General features: G+C 36.0%; 3 protein-coding genes across 3 annotated transcripts; 2 read left to right on the top strand and 1 right to left on the bottom strand.

Annotated features, from left to right (window-relative positions):
* The first annotated feature begins 6,887 nt into the window (after positions 1-6,887).
* On the top strand, positions 6,888-8,979 carry LOC139875514 (uncharacterized). The gene is made up of 3 exons (XM_071862850.1): positions 6,888-6,979; positions 8,105-8,601; positions 8,940-8,979. The coding sequence occupies exons 1-3, from the start codon at positions 6,890-6,892 to the stop codon at positions 8,977-8,979; spliced, it is 627 nt and encodes a 208-aa protein (XP_071718951.1). The 5' UTR covers positions 6,888-6,889.
* A 2,244-nt stretch (positions 8,980-11,223) lies between these two features.
* LOC139875513 (SH3 domain-containing protein PJ696.02-like) lies at positions 11,224-14,575 on the top strand. The gene is made up of 4 exons (XM_071862849.1): positions 11,224-11,559; positions 12,045-12,248; positions 12,345-12,540; positions 14,309-14,575. The coding sequence occupies exons 1-4, from the start codon at positions 11,224-11,226 to the stop codon at positions 14,506-14,508; spliced, it is 936 nt and encodes a 311-aa protein (XP_071718950.1). The 3' UTR covers positions 14,509-14,575.
* A 40-nt stretch (positions 14,576-14,615) lies between these two features.
* LOC139876556 (CASP-like protein 1B2) lies at positions 14,616-17,955 on the bottom strand. Its single transcript, XM_071863891.1, has 3 exons — positions 17,674-17,955; positions 15,081-15,204; positions 14,616-14,964 (listed from the first exon to the last, which is right to left on the bottom strand). Exons 1-3 carry the CDS (start codon positions 17,889-17,891, stop codon positions 14,713-14,715), a joined length of 594 nt encoding a protein of 197 aa, XP_071719992.1. The 5' UTR covers positions 17,892-17,955; the 3' UTR covers positions 14,616-14,712.
* Positions 17,956-21,602: the final 3,647 nt, after the last annotated feature.

Genomic DNA, 21,602 nt, shown 5'->3' with positions numbered 1-21,602 from the left:
GGAGGACGAGCAAGAAATTGCTTTTCAATTGCTAAAAGAGAAGTTGTGTCAAGCTCTGGTGTTAGTGTTGCCGGAAGGAGTGGAAGACATGACGGTCTATTGTGATGCTTCGTTAAACGGACTCGGGTGTGTTCTAATGCAAAGAGGTAAAGTCATCGCTTATGCCTCTCGACAATTAAAGGAACACGAGACGAGATATCCGACTCATGATCTTGAGTTGGCGGCGGTTGTGCATGCGTTGAAAATTTGGTGCCATTACTTGTATGGTGTCAAGTGTACGATTTATTCGGATCATAAGAGTTTGAAACATCTCTTTAATCAACGAGATTTGAATTATCGTCAACGTAGGTGGATGGATGTGGTAAAAGACTATGATTGTGAGATACTTTATCATCCGGGCAAGGCGAATGTGGTCGCGGATGTGTTAAGTCGAAAGAGTCATCACCCGGCGTTACGATTGGGATTGTTACGTATGATTATTACTAATGATTTTCTTGAAAAACTCGGCGTGATTCAAATAGAGGCTTACGTTCACAACAAGCATGCGGAGTGAATTGTGGGATAAACGGAGTTCATTACTATGGGCTCACGGGGTTTGTTGTCTTTTCAAGGAAGAGTGTGGGTGCCTAAGTTGGGAGATTATCGACAAGTGCTACTTGATGAAACACATAAGTCAAAGTATTCCATTCATCCGGGCGCAACGAAAATGTATCTTGATTTAAGGAAAGATTATTGGTGGCCGGGCATGAAACGTGATGTTGTGAAGTATGTTGAGCAATGCGTCATGTGTTTGCAAGTTAAAGCCGAGCACCAAAAGCTGTATGGTAAGTTACAACCGTTAGAAATCCCGAAATGGAAATGGGAGCACATTACCATGGATTTCATCACAAAGTTACCTAAAACGGCGAGAACCCAGTTTGATTCGATTTGGGTTATAGTTGATCGACTGACGAAGAGTGCTTTGTTTCTTCCCATTAAGGAAGCGATATCGTCGGAGACCTTTGCTAAGTTGTTTATCAAGGAAGTCATCTCTCGACACGGTGTTCCTATATCGATTGTTTCGGATCGAGATACTCGTTTTACATCTCGATTTTGGGAAAAGTTTCATGAGGATATGGGTACACAATTGAAATTGAGTACGGCGTATCATCCTCAAACGGACGGTCAAACTGAACGTACGAATCAAAAGTTGGAGGATATGTTACGGGCATGTATTATCGATTTTGGTGGTAGTTGGGACGAGCACTTACCTTTGGTGGAATTCTCGTACAATAATAGTTAACATACTAGTATTGGGATGCCACCTTATGAGATGCTTTATGAGCGTAGGTGTCGAACCCCGATTTATTGGGGTGAAGTAGGACAAAAGGAAATCGGGAGTAACAATTTGGTTTTAGAGACAAATAGTAAGATTGATATGATTCGAGAGCATTTGAAGAAGGCTCAAGATAGGCAAAAGTCGTATGCCGACAAACGTAGACGAACGATCGAATTTCAAGAAGGTGGCATGGTGATGCTTAAGGTTTCGTCATGGAAAGGTATTATTCGATTCCGGAAACGAGGAAAGTTAGCTCCTCGGTTTATTGGACCATTTAAGGTTTTAGCTCGTGTTGGTGAAGTCGCGCATTGTAACACCCGCGTTTTGGGCCTAGATGATATGACCATTGTACCCTGGGAAATGGCGTAATTAGTGATTTTTATAATTATATGTTTATAATTATTTGGTTGTTTAGTTGAGACCAGTTTGTGACAAGGGTAACAGAATAGGTTCGTTTGTTTAATTTGGACTCCGTTAGGGCAGTCAAATTAAGTACGAAAGATATCAGATAACTGGTAAATACCCGTGTGTTATGGGGTATGGTTTTATAACCCAATATAAATAGCTTGAATCTGGATTATTCCATCATTTTCCCCAAATTAGAAATATTACTCCCGTACCTAACTCCTTCACTCTTGAAATCCTAATTGATCTAAACTTGAAATTGGATTAAGAGACTTTAGAGACTGATTTCAAGCATCATTGTGAGCATCATCTCAGGTTTGTCTTGTTGAATCCATGCTTTGATTGTTAGAAATTGAGTTTTTGTGTTCTTGAATAAAAAGTGTGAATATGAGCTTGAATCTTCATGAAATATGTTTATTATGCTTAATTGATGTTAGAAATAGGTTGTATATATGTTTAGTAACTTTCTTGTGCTTAAAATTTGGTCAAAAACACTTAGAAATCGAGTTTTTGGGGAAGAAATCAAAAAATCAGCGAAATTGGTTCGAAACCCAGTTTGCTACAGTACCCGAGTTGCTATAGTACCGAGTTGCTACAGTGTCACTATTTGGTACAGTGTCACTATTTGGTACAGTGTCACTATTTGCTACAGTGTCACTATTTGCTACAGTGCCGAGTTGCTACAGTGCCGAGTTGCTACAGTACCGAGTTGCTACAGTGTCACTATTTGCTGCAGTGTCACTATTTGCTACAGTACTTTTTATGAAATTGAAACGGGCGTAACTTTCAAAACGTAACTCTGTTTTTGATGAATAAACTATCGTTAGAATCGTAATAAAGAATACTTTTCAATGGTGAACTTTTAAGAAACTAGATCAAACTGTTTTTGGGTCAGAAAAGGAGTTTTAGCGTGTATGTCGTGTTTTGCACGCACCTGTATGCCATTATTGAATGGAGTCATGATGTAGACTCATAAAATTATGAATATATGGTGTTATGACCTAGTTTATAGTATGATTTGATTATACTATTGATTGAGATATGTATATTGACTTCGTTGTGTTGTTCTCAGGTGATAAGAACAAGGAAGAAGCTCAGAAGTAAGATAACTGAGCTGTAGCTGGTAATCGGTGAGTGGGATTATCTCCGGGTGTAGTATAGAGTAGCAAGTTGTGCTACTATGTTATACTGTTATAGTTGCTATGCTTAGTAGATATGTTGTAATAATGATCATCGCAGAGTTGCCATGCTAGTCGTAGGAACAGTTGTTCGTAGTGATAGTTGCTTAACAGTTGTGTGCACAAGTTGTAGTTGCCTGTTGGAACCTATTGTTGTTAGGTTCAGCTCAGAGAGGTCAACCTTTTTGTGGTTGGGTCCTGTTGGCTACTGTTTGTTGAGTATAGTGCTGAATGACGCATCACCTGCGTGTGGATTTACTATACTGGGGATTCAGTTGTAAGGACTTTCGGTAGACGCTAGACTGATCAGCTAGTGGTCGTGTGCTCGTACAAGCCGCCGAGTCTCTAGTTGGAGCATAGTTGCTAGTTGATTGTTGCTAGTTGATTGTTGCCAGTTGATAGTTGCTAGTTATTAGTTGTCAGTTGCCTGTTATGGATTGTTGTAGTTGCTGTAGTTGTACAAGTTGGTACTGTATGCTAGATCTGTTAGATGATTCCATTCACTTAGCCTCGTGCTAACCCCCCTCACCTCCTCCCTTGCAGGTTTTCGATCTTAGTGCTGGTAGGGACGGGAGTTGGGTTGACGATATGTTTGACAAGACGAACTCTGATGTCTTAACTTTTATAAATATGTAACTAGTTGTTTAACGTAACACCGGTGGTTTGTAATAAGTAACTAGCTAATGATTTGTGATAATCATGTTCTCAATTAACTAAGAGTATTTATGTGAATTAAGACTTCCGCTGTGATTTAAAAAAAAAATAAAAAATCAGTGTGTTACACGTATCGTTTGGAATTACCCGAAGAGCTTGCGGGGATCCATAATACATTTTATGTTTCTCATCTCCGTAAGTGTCTTGCGGATGATTCATCTTGGGTGCCATTAGACGAGATCGAGCTAAACAATAAGTTAGAATATATTGAGGAACCGATTGCCATACTTGATGAGAAGGTCAAAAGGTTGAGACATAAAGAGGTTAGGACTTTTAAAGTTCAATGGCGTCGGAGTAAGGGTTCCGAGTTTACTTGGGAGCCCGAAGAGTTTGTGTTGGTTTATCTTCCTTCTTGTCATGCGGCTTGGATCGCGAGGACGCGCTCCGATTTAAGTGGGGGAGAGTTGTAACATCCCGTTTTCCCGTACACGTCTAAAGGTACACACTTAATCATTGGTACGTTTGTAACTCTTTAGCTTTTGCGTAAATGTATAGATATATGTGTAGTTATATATATATATATATATATATATATATATATATATATATATATATATATATATATATATATATATATATATACACACTTGATAATGTGTGCTTATACAAGTTATACATGAGTTTTGTTAGCATTAAGTCTTGTGAGACTATTATTGAAGGCTAGGTGAATATAGGAAGCGGGTTTGGAATGTACAAATTAAATAACATCGAAAATTGTTTAAGGTGATCGAGCTGTTCAGATGCAGCCTTAAGCCGCGCCGCGACAAAGGGGTCCGCACCGCGGCATATAAAGCAATTCCAGATCAGAAAGTGGGTTAAAAGGGGTCGTTTTTCCTTCGATACGTCGCGCCGCGACAAACGGGCCGCGCCGCGGCATCTCTGCTGTTCTGACTCCGATTTCTACTCAATTTAAAAGGGTTTTAGGGGTAATTTGGTCTTTTTGCGTGTAGATCAGATTGGAGCATTAAATCACAGCCACTTATCCATTTATTTCATTTTCTTTTCTCTTTTCTTTCCAATTTCTCTCCCAAAACACAAAACCCACTTAGATTAATCTTGGGATTTGAAGGTGAAGATTTGTGAATCAAACCTAGGAGCAAGAATTAAAGTTGTTCTCCTTGTTGTTAGCTACAAGAGGATAGTCTTGGTAAGTTCTAACTTTATGTTTTAAGTTTTAATTGGTTAATGGCTAGGGTTTTGATTACTAGAGATTTGTATGACCCATTTGAGGGTAAAATGGGTGAATTTGGGTTATGATGTTGTAATGAAACCCTAATAGCCACAATCTAGGGTTTTGACCTTGTGATTTGAGTTTGTAAGTGTCAAATGGTGTTGTTAGTCACTAATGCACTTTTAGATTAATGAAAGAAGTGTTAATGGGTAAGTTTGACGTGATTGTGAGTCTAGGTAATATAAAATGGGTCAAAATGTACTAGTTGACCTAATTAGATGAAATGGGTATGGATTACCCTAAGTTTGTGTTAATTGAAGTTAGTAGACTTTAATTCACTAGCCTTAGTGATTAAAGTCGAGTCTTGGCCATTTAAGGGCGGTTTTGGGTGTGGTTGAGTCATTTAATGCGAATTGGGTCATTAAATGCTCAAAGTGTAAGTAATGTGGTAAATGCCATTAGTTGTGTATTGAATGTGTACCTATGTATTAGGTACTTTGCTCGAGGTATACGAAAGCATTTAAATCACCACCGAAGTGTAAAGGTGAGTGGAATAATTATATATGCATGTATATGATTTATTTGCTTGTGGGGTATGGGTTAAAGTTCGATGTTGACGATACCATACCCTAGAGTATATTATGTTGTGGATGAGGGTTTAAAGTTCGTTGTTGACGATACCTATACGTATGGACTTAAAGTTCGATGTTGACGATGCCATACGATTATTATAGTGACGTTGATGAGGGTTTAAAGTTCGTTGTTGACGATACCTCATATGTGGGTTTAAAGTTCGGTGTTGACGATACCACATTAATATAGGCGAATGGGATTTAAGTTCGATGTTGACGATACCATTCGTTGGGCTAGCCTTGAGATCTTGAGTACTATGGATGTTGTGAACATCATCGTTATACTTGTGTTTTAGCATATTGTATTGTTGTGTTATATGTTATTGTTATACTAGCCTTGTTATCGTGGTACTTAGCGTTATACATGTGAAAGGTATGCTAATTATGTAACTAGTATGTATGCGGATTTGGTAAGTGTTTGCAAGTAAGTAGGTTATATATATGTATGTATAATTGTTGCACTCACTAAGCCTTGCTTACCCTCTCGTTGTTTACCATTTTATAGGTTCCGGCTTGGACAAGGGTAAGGGCATACGTTTGGACTAGTGGTCTCCCACTTATGTTGTCGGGGGGTGCTTTTGGTGTTAGCTTTTTGAAGTTGGCCTTACGTTTTGGGTAGTTTAGCCCCAAACCATGCTCGAGTGTCGTTTGGATTATAAACTATCATTGTAGTGGGTCAAACTTGTAGTAAACTTAATTAATGGCCTTCGTGCCTTTTGTAATCATTTAAATTGATGTACGTTTAAATGGAACTTGTGGAATGGTTTACATATTTAATTGGCGCGTAAATGTGTATTATATATAAAAAAAAAAATTATCGTATGAAATACGGGTTGGGTTGTTTCACTACTTGCGCATCAAGAAAAGAATTTTGAATAGCTAAACCGACCTCCTCGTCATCCGCATGATCATGTAACCTAAAAGAAGAAGAATCTAACTTTCTCTTCTTGTTCTTACCTGAAGTACCACCCTCTTTAAGCGTAACTTCTTCAAAACCCGCTTCTTTCCATTTTGCCTTATTAATGAGTGGGTTATGAAGATAATTGCTAAGATTTTTGATTTGAGAAGATGGATTTGAATTTGAATTTAGTTTTAAATAAATGTGGGAATGGAAATGAATTTAGTGTTAATTAGGGTTTGTGTTTTTGAGATTTTGATAAAGATGAATAAATGAAGATGGTTATAGAAGAATGAAGAAAGTAAGGATGAAGGGGATGTAAAATGACAAAAATACTCTCATGTGCTTGGCATATGATCAAAATTAACGGACTATTTTAACGTCCGTCAGACAAAAGGACGAAATCAGCAACATTTGCAAATTACGAGGATGAAATCCATCAAAAATTAACTATAGGGACTAAATCGGTATTTTGATACAAATCACAGGACCATTTCAGCAATTTTGTTTATTAATTAAAAATAACAATCTATCTATTATGTAAATTGTTTGTTGTTAGGTTGATTTTCAAATATGGAATTGAAGGATTCACAAGCGATGGATAATTCCAGGGTTTCATCAATCAACCATCAAACAACTACTACTATTACCTCTCATCATCTGGTAATTTATATATATATATATATTCCAACTTTATTTATTTTTTATTCTTTTGCTTCGTGCTTTTTTTGTTTGTTTTTGTTTTGTTATGCAGTTATCTCAGTTGCTTTGGGTTTTTCATTTATTTTAGTATAGAAAATACAAATTGAGAGTGTTATTGTATGAAATTAAACTAATAAATGTTGTATTATATGAATGAATTGTGTACCGATTAGGAAAAGAAATAAAAAAAACAACAAAAGGATATATGAAATTATAGTTGTGTAGGGTGATAACGGAATGATCATGATCAATAATAGTTATAGTGGCACAATCATCAATATAAATAGGATAGGTTGTTAGGGGTGAGTATTTTAGTATGAAATTTTTGTGATCATATTGTCCTGCCTGTGCGATTCTGTAAACCCTAGTTTTGGTGATGAAAGAGTTAAATTTTCGTTATCTTCTTCTAATTGTTGAGAGAGTACGTCTGGATAATTATTAATTGAAGGTATTGAGTGGATATGGAACTGGATCGCAACAATGGAACATCACAGAGATTATTGGCCTGTAAAGATGTTTGAATTCTGTTGTTGAATTGTATGAAAAAAGGCAGTCAAGGTGTGAACAACTAAAACTGATTTAATGGAACATCACCGGATTTTCTTGCTCGTTTCTCGGATCTTCTCGTAAGATCTCCTAATTTCTCAGATTTTCTCACTCATTTCTCGGACTTTTTTTGTAAAATCTCGTAATAATGTATATAAATATACATATATTTACTTATGTATATAAATTTATACCAGAAACACTAAAAAGTCAATATAAGTCGGTCCGAGATCTCCCCGAGATTTTTCCGAGATGCCGAAATCTCCCAAAAAATGTTCAAACGAGATCCCCAAGATCGAGTTCTCCAACCTTGCCTGTAGGACATGATTAGTAACTAGTTGCGGTTAGTTGATATATAAAGGTTACTAGGGGTTAGTTTAGTTTATAGTCTAAAATCTTATGATCATTTTCTCTCTTCTGCATAATCCTATAATCCAGACTTTAGTAACATGATCATTTTTCATCATCTTTGGTTACAATTTTTATAGAGAAATGTTTTTTTTTTTTTTTTTTTTTTTTTTTTTTTTTCCATTTTCGCAGCCGGAAACTAGTGGTTCATTAGATGACCAAACAAAAGAATGTAGTAAGAAGATATTGCGAGGAAAATACTTCTTTTATGATCCACCGCTTGCTGAAGAAACCGGACTCTGGATACCGATTTCGGTTCCTCCAATGTCAGAAAGCGAACATAAAGATTGGAGCCGAGGTTTCTCGTCCTCATCAGCTTCTGGTATGTTTCCTGATGATGTTGAACATGAAATGGGATGGTTCAAGTATCTCGAAAAAGATAAGGAACTAACGATGTGGGATGTGGTACTCGAAATGCTACTAGCAGCTCGTGGCAAACTCAGTTCGCTGAAATCATCTGGTGATAACGTATCTAGACAAGTAATCGATCAAGCTTGGAAAGAAATGGCTCAAACGCTTGCGGACGCCAATTTTGGAAATATACATGAAATTCTAGAAATCGAGCCTCCTAAATGGTTACCCGATAGCTCTGCTGCTACTTGTATGCTATGTAACACGAATCGCTCTATGTATATTCGTTCTCTCTCCTAAAAGGCGATCTGGCACTGTTCACTGCCTTCCACCCTCGAATTTTTAGTTTTTTTCTTTTGATTTTTACATCTCACCACCCCCACCAATCGATTCATACAAACTCGAATTGCAAACCCTGAAATTTTCATTCAGATCCGTCCAGCACCGCCATCCCACGCGCCGCCTCCTCCGGCTGCCGGAATTACACGCGCCGGCGCGTGAACCTCCTATCCACCGCCGTTCGCTGCCGTTTTCTTCCAGTAAGACTATCTTGGATTTCCGACCAAAACCCAGGTGAATATAGGTCTGATTTGTTGCTTTCAAATTTGTGTTATAGTTTTAAGAAACCTGCTATTTCTGTTATTGCTTTCTGTTGAGTATCATGGTGTCCAAGAAGAAGAAAAAGCACCAAGATTTAATGGAGAGTGCTACTTGGGTTTTGCGAAACCCATCGGTTAGTCGTGGAACATCGGATGCGACTTCTAAAAGTGGAGAAACGTTTTCATCTGATTCTGATGGGGATCGTTCATCTCCGATTATGGATGATGTCGTACGTTCCAATCTGATGGTAGATGAAGTTGATCAGCCAAATAAGAACGACGGAGATGTGCCAATTGATCAACCTGGGAAGGATAATCGTGATTCAGAAAGGAAGATTCTGAAAACCTATAGTTCTAGAAAGAGGAAGGGTATAGTGAACCAGCTGATTGAAGTTGGTGAAGGTCCGTCAAAGGAAAAGAAGAGTGCTCAATTTGTTCCTTATGTTGGTGATTCTTCTATTCCTGCTAATGAAAAAATTCTCCCAGAAGTAATTAAAAAACGCAAGGGTAACAGGAAGAAAGGTGGGTATGGTAAGAATTCTGTTGTAACTGATCATTCTATTGATGATATTGTTGCTAGTAACGATGATATTATTGCTAAATCTATTGGTGAAACTATTGCTGTTGCTAAACCGGCTAGTCCTGTGGTATTCTTTAAAAGTTCTAAAGATGGTAATTATAATGCGGTTGATGTAAACCTACTTGCTGCTGCTGAGAATGCTGCTAAATTATTTAAGAATGATGGTATTAGAGAGTCAATTGTTGTTCCGGATGATTTCTCCCAATTTACATTGGGTGACAATGTAAATTTAATGAATACGCGGGATAATAATAGCGGTGATAAAGATAATGTTGTATCTGGGATTAATTCTACAAAAATGGAAGGGGTTGAGACTAGTGATGGGCAAGACAATACAAATACTAAAACCCCAAGAGCATGGGTAAATCCAAACATCACTTTTGCTGACTTCTTAAAACAAAACAAAGATGAAGAAGAATTAAAAATGGAGTTCATTCCTCCACTTTTAATGTCTAATGGTCAAAAGAGAGTAGTTTTCTCCGCTGAGGAGGTTAAGAAGGGCGGTAGTGCTTTTTCTCTTCAATTATATGGGTATTTTATTGGAACTTCAATGGAATATAGGGTTGTTAACGCCCATCTAAGGAGAATGTGGCGAAGGTATGACCTTAAAGAAATCGTCAAAACAGCTGCAGGATTTTATTTATGCAAATTTAATAATGAAAAGGGTATGAAGGAGGTTCTTGAGAGTGGTCCATGGTTAGTTAATAATGTTCCTTTTTTCGTGAATCAGTGGGAACCTGGGGTTTGGCTTGAAAAAATTGAACCTGAAAAAGTTCCAATTTGGATTTGCATTCACAATATACCCATTGAACTATGGAGTGGTAGAAGTATAGGTAAACTTGTTAGTGGTATTGGTAGGCCTATGTTGATGGACAAAGTTACTTCAGAGAGATGTTTAAGTAAAAGTGGAAGACTAGGTTTTGCTAGAGTTTTGACTGAAGTCAATGCAGCTGATGACCTTCCTAGCGTTGTCGAATTTTCCTATCCTGCGATTGGTTCTTTTCCAGCCAAAGTGGGTAAACTTGAGGTGACTTATCAATGGAAACCGCCTTTATGCACTCATTGCAAAGTGTTTGGGCACTCTTTCAATACTTGTAAAATTAGGCCTAAAACAGAAGATGAAGTTTCAGCACAAGTGTTAAAAGACGCTTTGAAAAACAACAATGATGGTGAAACAGTTGATTTAATTAACCAGTGTGTCGAGGACGGCTCTAAAGATGTTAGTAAGAAAGGAAGGGTATTTCATAAGTTGAATTTTGATAATAATAAAAGTCAATGGCAGTCAACAGAAGCAAAAGGTATCAAGCAAAATGGAGTTAAGAATAATCATGGTATTAAAGATAATATTGTTGTGGAGGAAACAAATTGGAATGTGGAGTCCCAGAAAAATCGAAATCAGAATGTTTTAAGGAAAAGAGATAAAGGGAAGGACATTGATGGTGAAGGTAATAATAAGACATATTCCAAAGATAGAATTGAAACAAACAATCCTTTTTATGTACTAGTAGATGATGAGGGTAATGGTGATTGATGTTAAGTTTGGTAATACTGCTCCGAAATCAGGGTATTCTACATCTTGTTAGTCTCTTACTTTATATCTAGTATAGGTCCTCGAGTTTCGCTCATATTAGTGTTACTCATGTTGTAATCCTCGTTGTATCATTTCCTTATCAATAAAATTATATTGCTTTTCAAAAAAAAAAAAAAAAAAAAAAAAAAAAATGCTATGTAACACGAAGTTTCATCCGATTTTGTGTACAAGGCATCATTGTCGTTTTTGTGGAGGAATATTTTGCAGTGAATGTAGTAATGGGCGAAGCTTGTTGCCACCAAAGTTTCATGCTGCGGACACCCAACGAGTGTGTGACGTGTGTTATGTGCGTCTTGAGTCGGCTCAACCTTTCTTGATGGATCAAGTTAGTCGTGCTTCACAATCGCCAACTCATGATATTACGGATTTAAGTACTTTAAGATCGTGGCTTAATTTCCCTTGGGGGCTGTCGATGGAGTCTGAGATATACAAAGCAACAAACACAATTCAAGGATACTGTGGCAAGGTAATTAATGTTTTGGATGTTAATAAATAAAGTACTTTCACTTTTGAGATGTTAATTGATGATAAATCCTTGTAAATCGGGGCCTATTTTAGTTCCTTTTGAGATGTTAATTGATGATAAATCCTTGTAAATCGGGGCCTATTTTAGTTGTAGTATAAATATAAATAAAATAAAAATGCTAGCCAAAAGGGGAAGGGATCAAGCAGATCGTGATTTCTAGTTTAGATCCTAAAGTTGTTTGAACTGATCCATCCACTAACTGTGGGAAGGATTTTCAACATTATTACCTCACCAATTGAACACCACTTGTCAAACCGGTTATTAGTTACGTATTTTTAATGCTTAGAGAAATCATTATATTCAAAGCTAATAGGAATATTTATTCAAAATTGTATTTACGGTGTTGATAAGTATTCAAGGCTATGACAAATTGGACCAAAAGTACTTGAACCTGACCTTTCCATACTTAAAAACACTTGTTTCAGGTGGGGTTTATAAAACCAGAGAAGTCGATTCCCGATGCTATCTTAAGAAACGCGAAGGGGCTTGCGATAGTTACGATAGTGAAGGTTGGTATGATGGTGACTTCTTACAATATTGGATCTGGATTGGTGATTGCTCGCAGGGAAGATGGGTCATGGTCTCCTCCATCTGCTATATCTTGTTTAGGTGCCGGATGGGGTGCTCAGGTAACAAAATTACACTTATTACATCCCCATTTTATTTTATAGAAATAGGTTTTGATTTAATAACCGAATACATGATGATTTATTTTTATGTTTTAGGCTGGTGGTGAATTTGCAGATCTTATAATTGTTTTGAGATCCGAAGAAGCTGTGAAAACGTTCTGTAGTGATGTTCATCTCTCATTTGGAGCAGGTTTAAGTGCAGCTGTTGGTGTTGTTGGACGAACGGCTGAAGCTAATGTACGAGCTGGAAGTGGTGGTTATGCTGCATGTTATACGTACAGCTGTACAAAAGGTTAGTTCTATCACCTTCACCATTATTAAAATTTATATTTTAAAAAATATTTTATGTTTGAAATATTTATATTTAATCCATTTTTATTTAAAAGTCAACGTTGGTCAGCGTCCGTCTCTATCGACTCGACCTTTTAAGGTTCTGACCGTCTCGTCTTCGTCTCGCGTCTTTTTCAATCTTGGCTAACCTTCAGCTGACCCTAGGTTATCACCGGAACACGTCTAATATGCTATGTATGTTCCTTTCTAATATTCGTTAATGTCGGTTAGGTCTGTTTTTGGTACGTGGGTGGTTCAGTTATTGGTTAACAAAATCACTCTCAACTCAAACAATGATTTTTCAGGACAAAATAAGTATTTTTTGGCCGATACAACTGAATGTAATAAAGCCGCAATTGCAGTAATTTTAAAGTTAAAATAGCGGTGCTTTTTAAGCTCTCAGTTTATAGTCCATTAGAGCAGTGCTTAGCTTATATTATAAAATTGTGATGCTTCTTGCTGTTGGTATTTTAATGATTATAAAATATCCAAAATGTAACTTGGAAAACAATATAAATGGTCCCTTTGGTTTGTTCCAGATTACACGGATGCCCCCTAAACTATTTTTTGATGCAGATGGTCCTTGTGGTTTAAATTCTTACGAGGGAAGTCCCTCCCACTAATGATTGTTAAATTCAGACGCATGCAGAATTTACATATCCTTCCCCTTTCACTTTTATCCTTCTAACCTCATTTTTTTTTTTTTTATAAAATTTGAAATCCTAAAATCACATAATGATCAATAGTTATTTGAAAAATCAGAGATGTGTACGTTACGCCTCTGGTAACAAGCATGTGCATATGTGCAGCCAAAATGGGTGGGCTCACGAACCTTACGCCTCCGGTATGCCTTGAAGTATAACACAGCATTGTCAAGAACCAGAATTTACCTTTAGTTTGACAATAAAATTTGTATTCTGTAAAATTGATGAATTTACTTTGATGTGATCTGCACATGTCTGAATTTCACGATAATAATTATATCTAGTTAGTTAGTGAGAGGGACTCCCCGTGTAACAAGTGAAATCGAAGAGTACCATCCGCATCATCAATATTTAGTTTAAGGTATCCGCGTAAATTTGGTACATGGTAAAAATCACAGACCATTCCCAAATGTAATTTTTTCTCTGAATTTTAAGATGAGAGTGGTTCAGTTGCTTTCAAATAAGTTTTATAATATGTATCCATAACCAAACTGAACACTTTGTCTGACTAAACCTCAAAGTCTACTCTTGTAAATTAACCAACTGTGTTGGTTATATCAGGTACGTTCCAGATTTGGTTAATCATATTTTTAATTCATCCCTGCTAACAATATAACAGTTATCACTTTTGTTACTATCAAAAGAAGGTTAATATTTCCGAGTAGGTATATAAATCATAAGATGACGAATAAAAATGTACATAAATAGAATTATATCATCTTTTTGTGTACGTTACATAGAAAGGATTAACACGTCAGATACATTTATTTAAAGAAAATTAAACTATAGATTAAAAATACACTTTAGTTGATTTAGTTAGTTCCTGTTTTCCTTTAAGCTATTTTTTTTTTTAAGTTACCTACCTATTAGAGATGAAACATAACTTGAATCGACGACGCATTAAGAGTTCAACTAGTTGCAAATTGTATCTGTAGTTCCATCTGTGACCTGTTAAAAAGCTGGCTAGCTATTATTCATTTACATTTTCATTGAGATGTTTATTCAATGATGTTTATTATATTGCAGGAGCATTTGCCGGATGTTCGTTGGAAGGGAGCTTGGTTACAACACGTAGCAATGAAAATTCCCAATTCTACGGGAAACAATTTATAACTACACACGAAATTCTCCTTGGTTCGTTGCCTAGGCCTCCCGCAGCTGCTACTCTATATCGTGCTCTAGCAGATATGTTTAAGAAGTTTGGTATAAATCATTATAACTATTAATGTTTGTGAATAAAACTTCACCTGTATATATCATTTCATATCTACATAATGCTTACATACTTAAGTAACACTCTTCTAGAAAATAGAAAGTATTTTGAACTGTGGCACCAGCTTGATTAACGTAACGCCTTTACTGACTAAGTATGATAAATAGATGTTCAAATGATAGAAAGATGCAATACATGATGACCTACGCAAGCCGAACTATGCAGCAGTAGCTATAGGGTGGTTGTGGTTGTTTAATCTTCCAATTAGTTGAAACATGTTGAACATGTTTACAAGCATCATGAAAAAGATGGCAATGTAAGATGCGAGCATGGCGCCAGATGCATGATCGCAGAATCTCTCAAAATTGTCACACACTTTGTTCCAACGCGCATGTGAGTTGCCGTTTCTGGCTAATTCTCCCATGAAAGCTACTGACGTTGCTGCTCCTGATACCACCGCAATCGCTATCTACAAACACCAACGATTAAACTAATTACTTTTCATTAATAGTTTCTATATGGCCTGGCAGCGTAACATTTTTGTTAGAATAACAAAGATGTTTTTATAAACATGTGCATGCATACCATATCTAATGCAGCAACGATTAGAAAACGCAGGCCTTTGAAGTTATACTTGGGGCTAACAAAACTTGACGATAACATCAAGAGACTATGAATAGTCGCTACTCCGTTAGCTACCACAAACATTCTGCATTAATACAAAATACTACTATTAACTTTGCATTTAGCATTACCAAACAGTATATAACGTCTAGCATAAAAATATATATGAGGTTTAGGATTCCCCTTGTAAAATCACCCATCGACATGTCGTGCGCAGTGGCAGATTTGGAAATTTTTTTCGACGGGGGGCAAAAGCTTAATAAAAACATATATGATAATTCCATTAGAAATATATGTAAAAAGGAATGCCTACTCAAGGTCTTGAACCTGCAACATATGCTTAGTTAGCAAGAAGCTTTCACCAACTGAGCTAAAAACAAACTCCTCAATTTTTTATTTCTTATACATTTTATAATAACTACAATTATATAACTCTACCTGAGCTAAAAACAAACTACTTCTCTGTTTCTTATACATTTTATAATTACAATTATATAACTCTACCTAAAAGGTAATATTCTTAGAAAACGAAAACGGAAATAAGTCTCGAACAAACGAGCTTTAAAGTGCTAGCGGGATGCTCTAACCAACTGAGCTAGTCAGGTATTTGTTATACCCTTCTTACACATCAGTAATAAACTAATAACCATATATTTAGCTCAGCATAATTTTTACTAAAAATTTAATTAAAAAAGTTTCGCGAATAATTTTTTATCGTCAAGGGCGGACACCGGTTGCCCCAAGGTGGATCCGCCCCTATGCTGAACATTTGCCAAGGAAGCGTCATTTTTATACGGTGTATAAAGACATCAAACTGGGGACTTAATAGTGTATCCTATGAGCTACACGCATAAAAACATCATTTTTATACGGAAGAAATGTTCGAAACGCATAAAAAGACAGCAGTAACAGTAATTTTTATTGAACAGCCGTCCAACGTTCTACGATTATACCAGGCCGCCCAGCGTCATGTGTAAGCCCTGAAGGCAGCTTCTATGGTTAAGCCCTTAAATACGTGAGCAGCACACATGCCACGTCAGCGCTAAGCCCAAGTCGGTTACGGATATTTCGCATAAATGAAACAATCATCATCTGACACGTGTATCCGAAAATCACGGAAGATCTGCGATTATAAATAGAACTCATGTGTCACCACATTACATCATTCAATCACCTGTGGCACAGAACACATTTTCTCTCTCACACAATACTTTCTCACTCTAGAACTTCACCGCTTAGCAACAATACGCTAGACCGACCATTTCATAGTTTGGTCCCAGAAGATTGATAAGGCCACCCCACGGAGAACTCGTCCGTGATCCGGGTCTGCAGGGATTTATCGCGAGGGAAAACATCAATCGGCAACATATCCCACTACGCTGAGCAGTTCTGGTATTGTACTGGTATATATTATCCACTAGCCGGAAAATAGTACCAACATGCGATATTTACGATGATTTAAAAAAATGGCCAAGTGGTCAATCGGACGTGGACGTCATCACAAAAACTCGTTAGGGGTATATGGATCAAACTTCTCGAGAATTTGAACACGATGCAGTTTGGCAAGTAGTTAAAGAAATTCTGAAGTTTTTCGCGCCTGAAGGTGTAATGGGATGATATGATAACGACCGGGACAAGAAATTCCTCCCGACCCTGTTTTTGATGAAGAACTACCAAATATTAATCTAAACCTTAATGATAACTGTATTTTGGAGCATTTATTTAAGGATGATACCATACGTTGTCCACCAGGTCGTTCCGCTAGCCGCGAGAGCCAACGTAGTTCCAGATCATCTGATGCTACTTCTTCTCGATGTTCATCCGAAGATGTTTGTGTAGAAATCAAAATAGCCGCAAGTACATAAACCGAAACTTTTCATACCGTTCAAGATGTGGCAAAGAAGAAATTAATGTTTAGGGCATCTGAGATACTCAACCACCCAATTAACACGTATAAGAAGAGAACAAAAAACTACTAGCCGACTTTCAAGAAGATTGCATGGTTATTTGCATAAACCGAGTGTATCACAAGACGAAGGAAATGATTCTGATTAGTTTTTGTTTTATTTTATGTTTGTTAAATTATCTTTTTGTTTTATTTTATGTATGTTATATTTGTTTGTCGTTCTTAGAAAAAAAATATAACCGTATTTATGTTTATTAATAAAAGAGTTGTTTATAATTAATGACGTGACATTTAAGAGGAAAGTCTTTTAGCCATTTTAGCCATGAGAGACAGTTTTTAGTTATAGCCTTATAGGATTTTATGCGTTAGTTATAAGATTTGGGTGCTGATGACAGGCAGTGGTCTTAGCGTGACACTTTGTATATTTCAAATATTTCTCATGTGAGTAGCTTTTTTTTTTTTTTTTATGAAAGACAATCCTCTAAAGTCTAATTAGTGGGGATTGATACATAAGAAACACCAAACAAACAAGCGAGATAGTATCTAGATGAATTAGCTAGAATGTTTTAATAAGAGCATTACTATTACTATACTATTATATATACCAAAACACGTGCGTGGGACAAATTAATAGGAAGAAGAACGTACATATTAGCAGGGGTGTGTTGAAACTTGGCCGTTAGAGCGATCTTAACGGGTGTATTCCCAATAGTAGCAACAGCAAATGTGTGTGTCTGTTTGTTAAGAGCCATTACAATTGTAGCAGCTGCTGTAGCAAACAACGCAAAAACCCTCAACAACCGCACCACCATCGTCACTCTCCACTTTCCAATATAATAACCACTTATTGCGTTTTCTCCAGCCATCTGAACCGTTTGTCTCGAGCCAAAGAAGAAGAATATGAAGATAAAGATAAATACTACCTATAGTACTATGTATGTATGGATGCATATATAATGATGTGGAGTAGCAAGTTATATACTATGTATGTTGTTAATGGAACTTAATTGTTAATTATTAATTGTAGGGTGGGACCAAAATGAGAAAACCTTATGATGTATAGGTGTTGGCTGTTGGGAAATTATGTCATGCCACTCTCCTAGCTTAGGTGTAGATTGTTTATCTAAATGTTTGGTGAAACAGAAATATATGTTGGAGCTTGTATGTATGTATGTATGTATATATATATATATATATATATATATATATATATATATATATATATATATATATATATATTGATTCTTTTTTTAACACATTATTATTAATTATTACAAGAACTTTTGCTAGGGTTATAAAGAAATATAGATTGACAATGTATTTATATTTTGTTTCAAGAATCAATTTTATCAAAAAAAAAAAAAAAAAAAAAAAAAAAAAAAAAAAAAAATCAGGTAATTTACTTGTAAATTTCGATATGGGTAATTCATATGGTCTACAAGTAAATTACGTTAACTTGATAAAATTAAGTAAAGACGTACAATGGTAATAAAATAGGTTTGTAACTTGCTTTGCCTCAAATATGAAAGTAGCTTGTCAGTGATAAGGAACTAGAATTTGGCTTTGCTTACCTACATAACTAATAAGAAGTTTTTTTTGTCTAAACAATTAGTTAGAGTTCAATTTTATCAATAAGTTTATCGAAGTTCATAAGTAATATATGTAACTAGTAACATAGGCGTCTTAGATGGTGTGCAAGTAGAGTAATCACATATGGTCCACAATTTTAAAAGGGTTTAGATGGTGTGCAAGTAGAGTAATCGCATATGGTCCACAATTTTAAAAGAGTTCAAAATTTTTAATACCTATATATTATCCTCTCAATAATGGAACCAAAAAAATACATCAATTCTAAAACAGTTGTACGCAATCAAAAGAAAAGTTGAAGGACAACTCAAAGATTACGTAGAAACAAAAAGATAAGTGCAAATTTCGTTAATTGAAGATGCATTAAGTTTTAACTTATGTAATCACTCTCAACCATGACACCATTCCTCAAATATTATAATTTAATTAATTAAATCATAATACAAATCTTAAAACAAAAGGTACAAGTGTTTACAACAATTTCATCCGTGATGTAAAATACTTAACATCCACGAAATGGGAGATGAAAATGGATTGACAACGGATTGGCTAAGCAATCCCAATGGTGCCTATGGATTGACAAGATTAACAATGGATCGATAATGAATTGACTAAACGTCAGGATTGCTCTAAATTTAAACTTATCAATACACATAAAAATTTAATACTACTAACACTACAAGAAAAATTGTCATTTGTGACGGTCTTTTAGTAATTAACGACTTATTATTGTCAATAATAATGCTATTTAGTTATCATTAATCAAGTTATTCCTAAATTTTAGTCAATAAACGATATTAGTGACCAAACAAATTAGTGACCAATTTTAGTATTTTTGTCTTCAATAAAGCTTTGTGACAGATTTATAGTGACGAGAAATGACCAACTTATTTTGTTCAGTAATTTGATTTAGTAACCAAGTTAGTGTCATTACTCATTAGTGACCAATAGACATCATCACTAAAACTCTTTTTCTTATAGTGTAAAAAGTAATCAACAAATATAAAATTATCTAAGAAACCGCATCAAAGTTAGTGTAAAAAGTAATCAACAAATATAAAATTCTACCCGGGTAGGTAGTCGGTTAAGCCTAGCACGCCATACAAATAATTCAACTTTTAGCAGTACAAGTTTGTTACGAAGCGTTTTTGTCACCGATTGATTATTTCCAAGTCCCTCACACTCTAACAAGTTCGTGAGTTTACACAGTGAAAAAATGCCGTCATTACTCCATGCCCACGACCATTCTTTACGACCTGAACTACACGGAACAAAACTAGATAAAACACTTTTATATTTGATAAGCGCGGTATGGATCTAGGAACAGTTAGATGTCCGGTGTGCGATAACGGAATTGAGACAGTGGAACACTCTATTTTTTCATGCTCTTTCGCTTTGGACGTTTGGAAACGTGTTTTCGATTGGTGGATGATTGGCCCTCTTCCAAATCTAAGTATCATTGATGCATTTTTGGGAAATGGTTTTTCCTACACTAATAATATTGTCAGAGTATTGTGGCAAGCCACCGAATGGGTAATGGGATACTTGATTTGGAAAAATAGGAATGTCAGTACCTTTTCTAAATCTGCTAGTGTGATGGTTTTCAAAGAAATCCAACTTAAAAGCTTCGAGTGGGTATCAAATCGGTTTAAGGGAGCTTCCATTGATTAGGACGTTTGGTCATCAAATCCTCGAATTTTTTATTTGATTGGTCTAACAGCAATAAGGACGGGGATCGGTTAAGAGGCACCTCATCTTGTTAGGTTTTTTGCCCAACTCCTGGAGTAGTCGTTTTGGACGGGGAGAAATTGGGGTGGCCCGGTGTGCTTTGTCGTTGAATTGTCAACACTGTGCTTCGGGTTATCCTCAGCTTGTATTCTCAAGTTAAATCCCCCCCTTAATGATAGCGAACGGAGCCAGGCATTTTCCTACTTTTACGATGGGGTCTCTACTCTTTCTGTATTCTCTAGTATAGTTCCGTCGTTTTCCTCGTCTTATTGTATTTCTTTTTTTCGTTTTGGGTTTACAAACCTTTACTTGTAAATCCTTTATAATTCTAATAAAAGTTTCTTTGCCGTAAAAAAAAAAAAAAGTTGTTATAATTCAGTAGGCTTATAACTACCTTTAGTGGTTCTTGACTGTAGAAGGTATATAGAGATAGAGATACTGTAAAACGGAGAAAACAAAGGTTGAACAAAAGGTATGAGTAATTGGTTTTTTATTTATAGAAAAATGTACAATGAGAGTTTGGTGGCATTTGGAATCTAGAGAGAGAGTGTGTTTTTGTTAACCAAAAAATACATACAATAAACTCTAACTCAACACACCTATTTATACTCAAAAAATATACTATGCAATATCTATAATAATAATAAAATTATCATCCAATTATTACTTTTATAACACTCCCCCTTGGATGATAATTTTATTAGTGAATAACTAGTACTGCCTCGTTAAAAACCTTGCTAAAGAAAACCCTTTGGGATAAAACTTTAGCTAAGGGAAAAAGAGTGCAGCATAGAGTTGACTCCCCCTCAAGTAGGCAACGCCTGAGTTGTTACATCTTCTGAACATGCCTCATGCCAATATTATGAACGTGTGTTCTGAAAATAGCAGTTGGAAGTGCTTTGGTGAAAAGGTCAGCAGAGTTTTTGCTGGACTGAACATATCTCATTTCAATCTGGTTGTCCTTAATGAGATTTTGAGTGTATGAGAAGAATCTAGGGGGTATGTGTTTTGTTCGGTCACTTTTGATATACCCTTCTTTCATCTGTGCTATGCAAGCTACATTATCTTCATAGATAGTTGTTGAACTTTTATTGCGTTCTAGTCCACAAGAATCAGTAATGAGTTGTGTCATTGATCTCAACCAAAAACATTCCCGACTGGCTTCATGTAATGCAATTACTTCATGATTTGATGATGTTGCAACAAGTGTTTGTTTTTGAGAACGCCATGATATTGCGGTACCTCCATTTAGGAATACATAT

This window comes from Rutidosis leptorrhynchoides, chromosome 11, assembly GCF_046630445.1.
Source record: "Rutidosis leptorrhynchoides isolate AG116_Rl617_1_P2 chromosome 11, CSIRO_AGI_Rlap_v1, whole genome shotgun sequence".
Lineage (NCBI taxonomy): Eukaryota > Viridiplantae > Streptophyta > Magnoliopsida > Asterales > Asteraceae > Rutidosis > Rutidosis leptorrhynchoides.
This window is presented reverse-complemented; position numbering and strand designations above follow the sequence as displayed.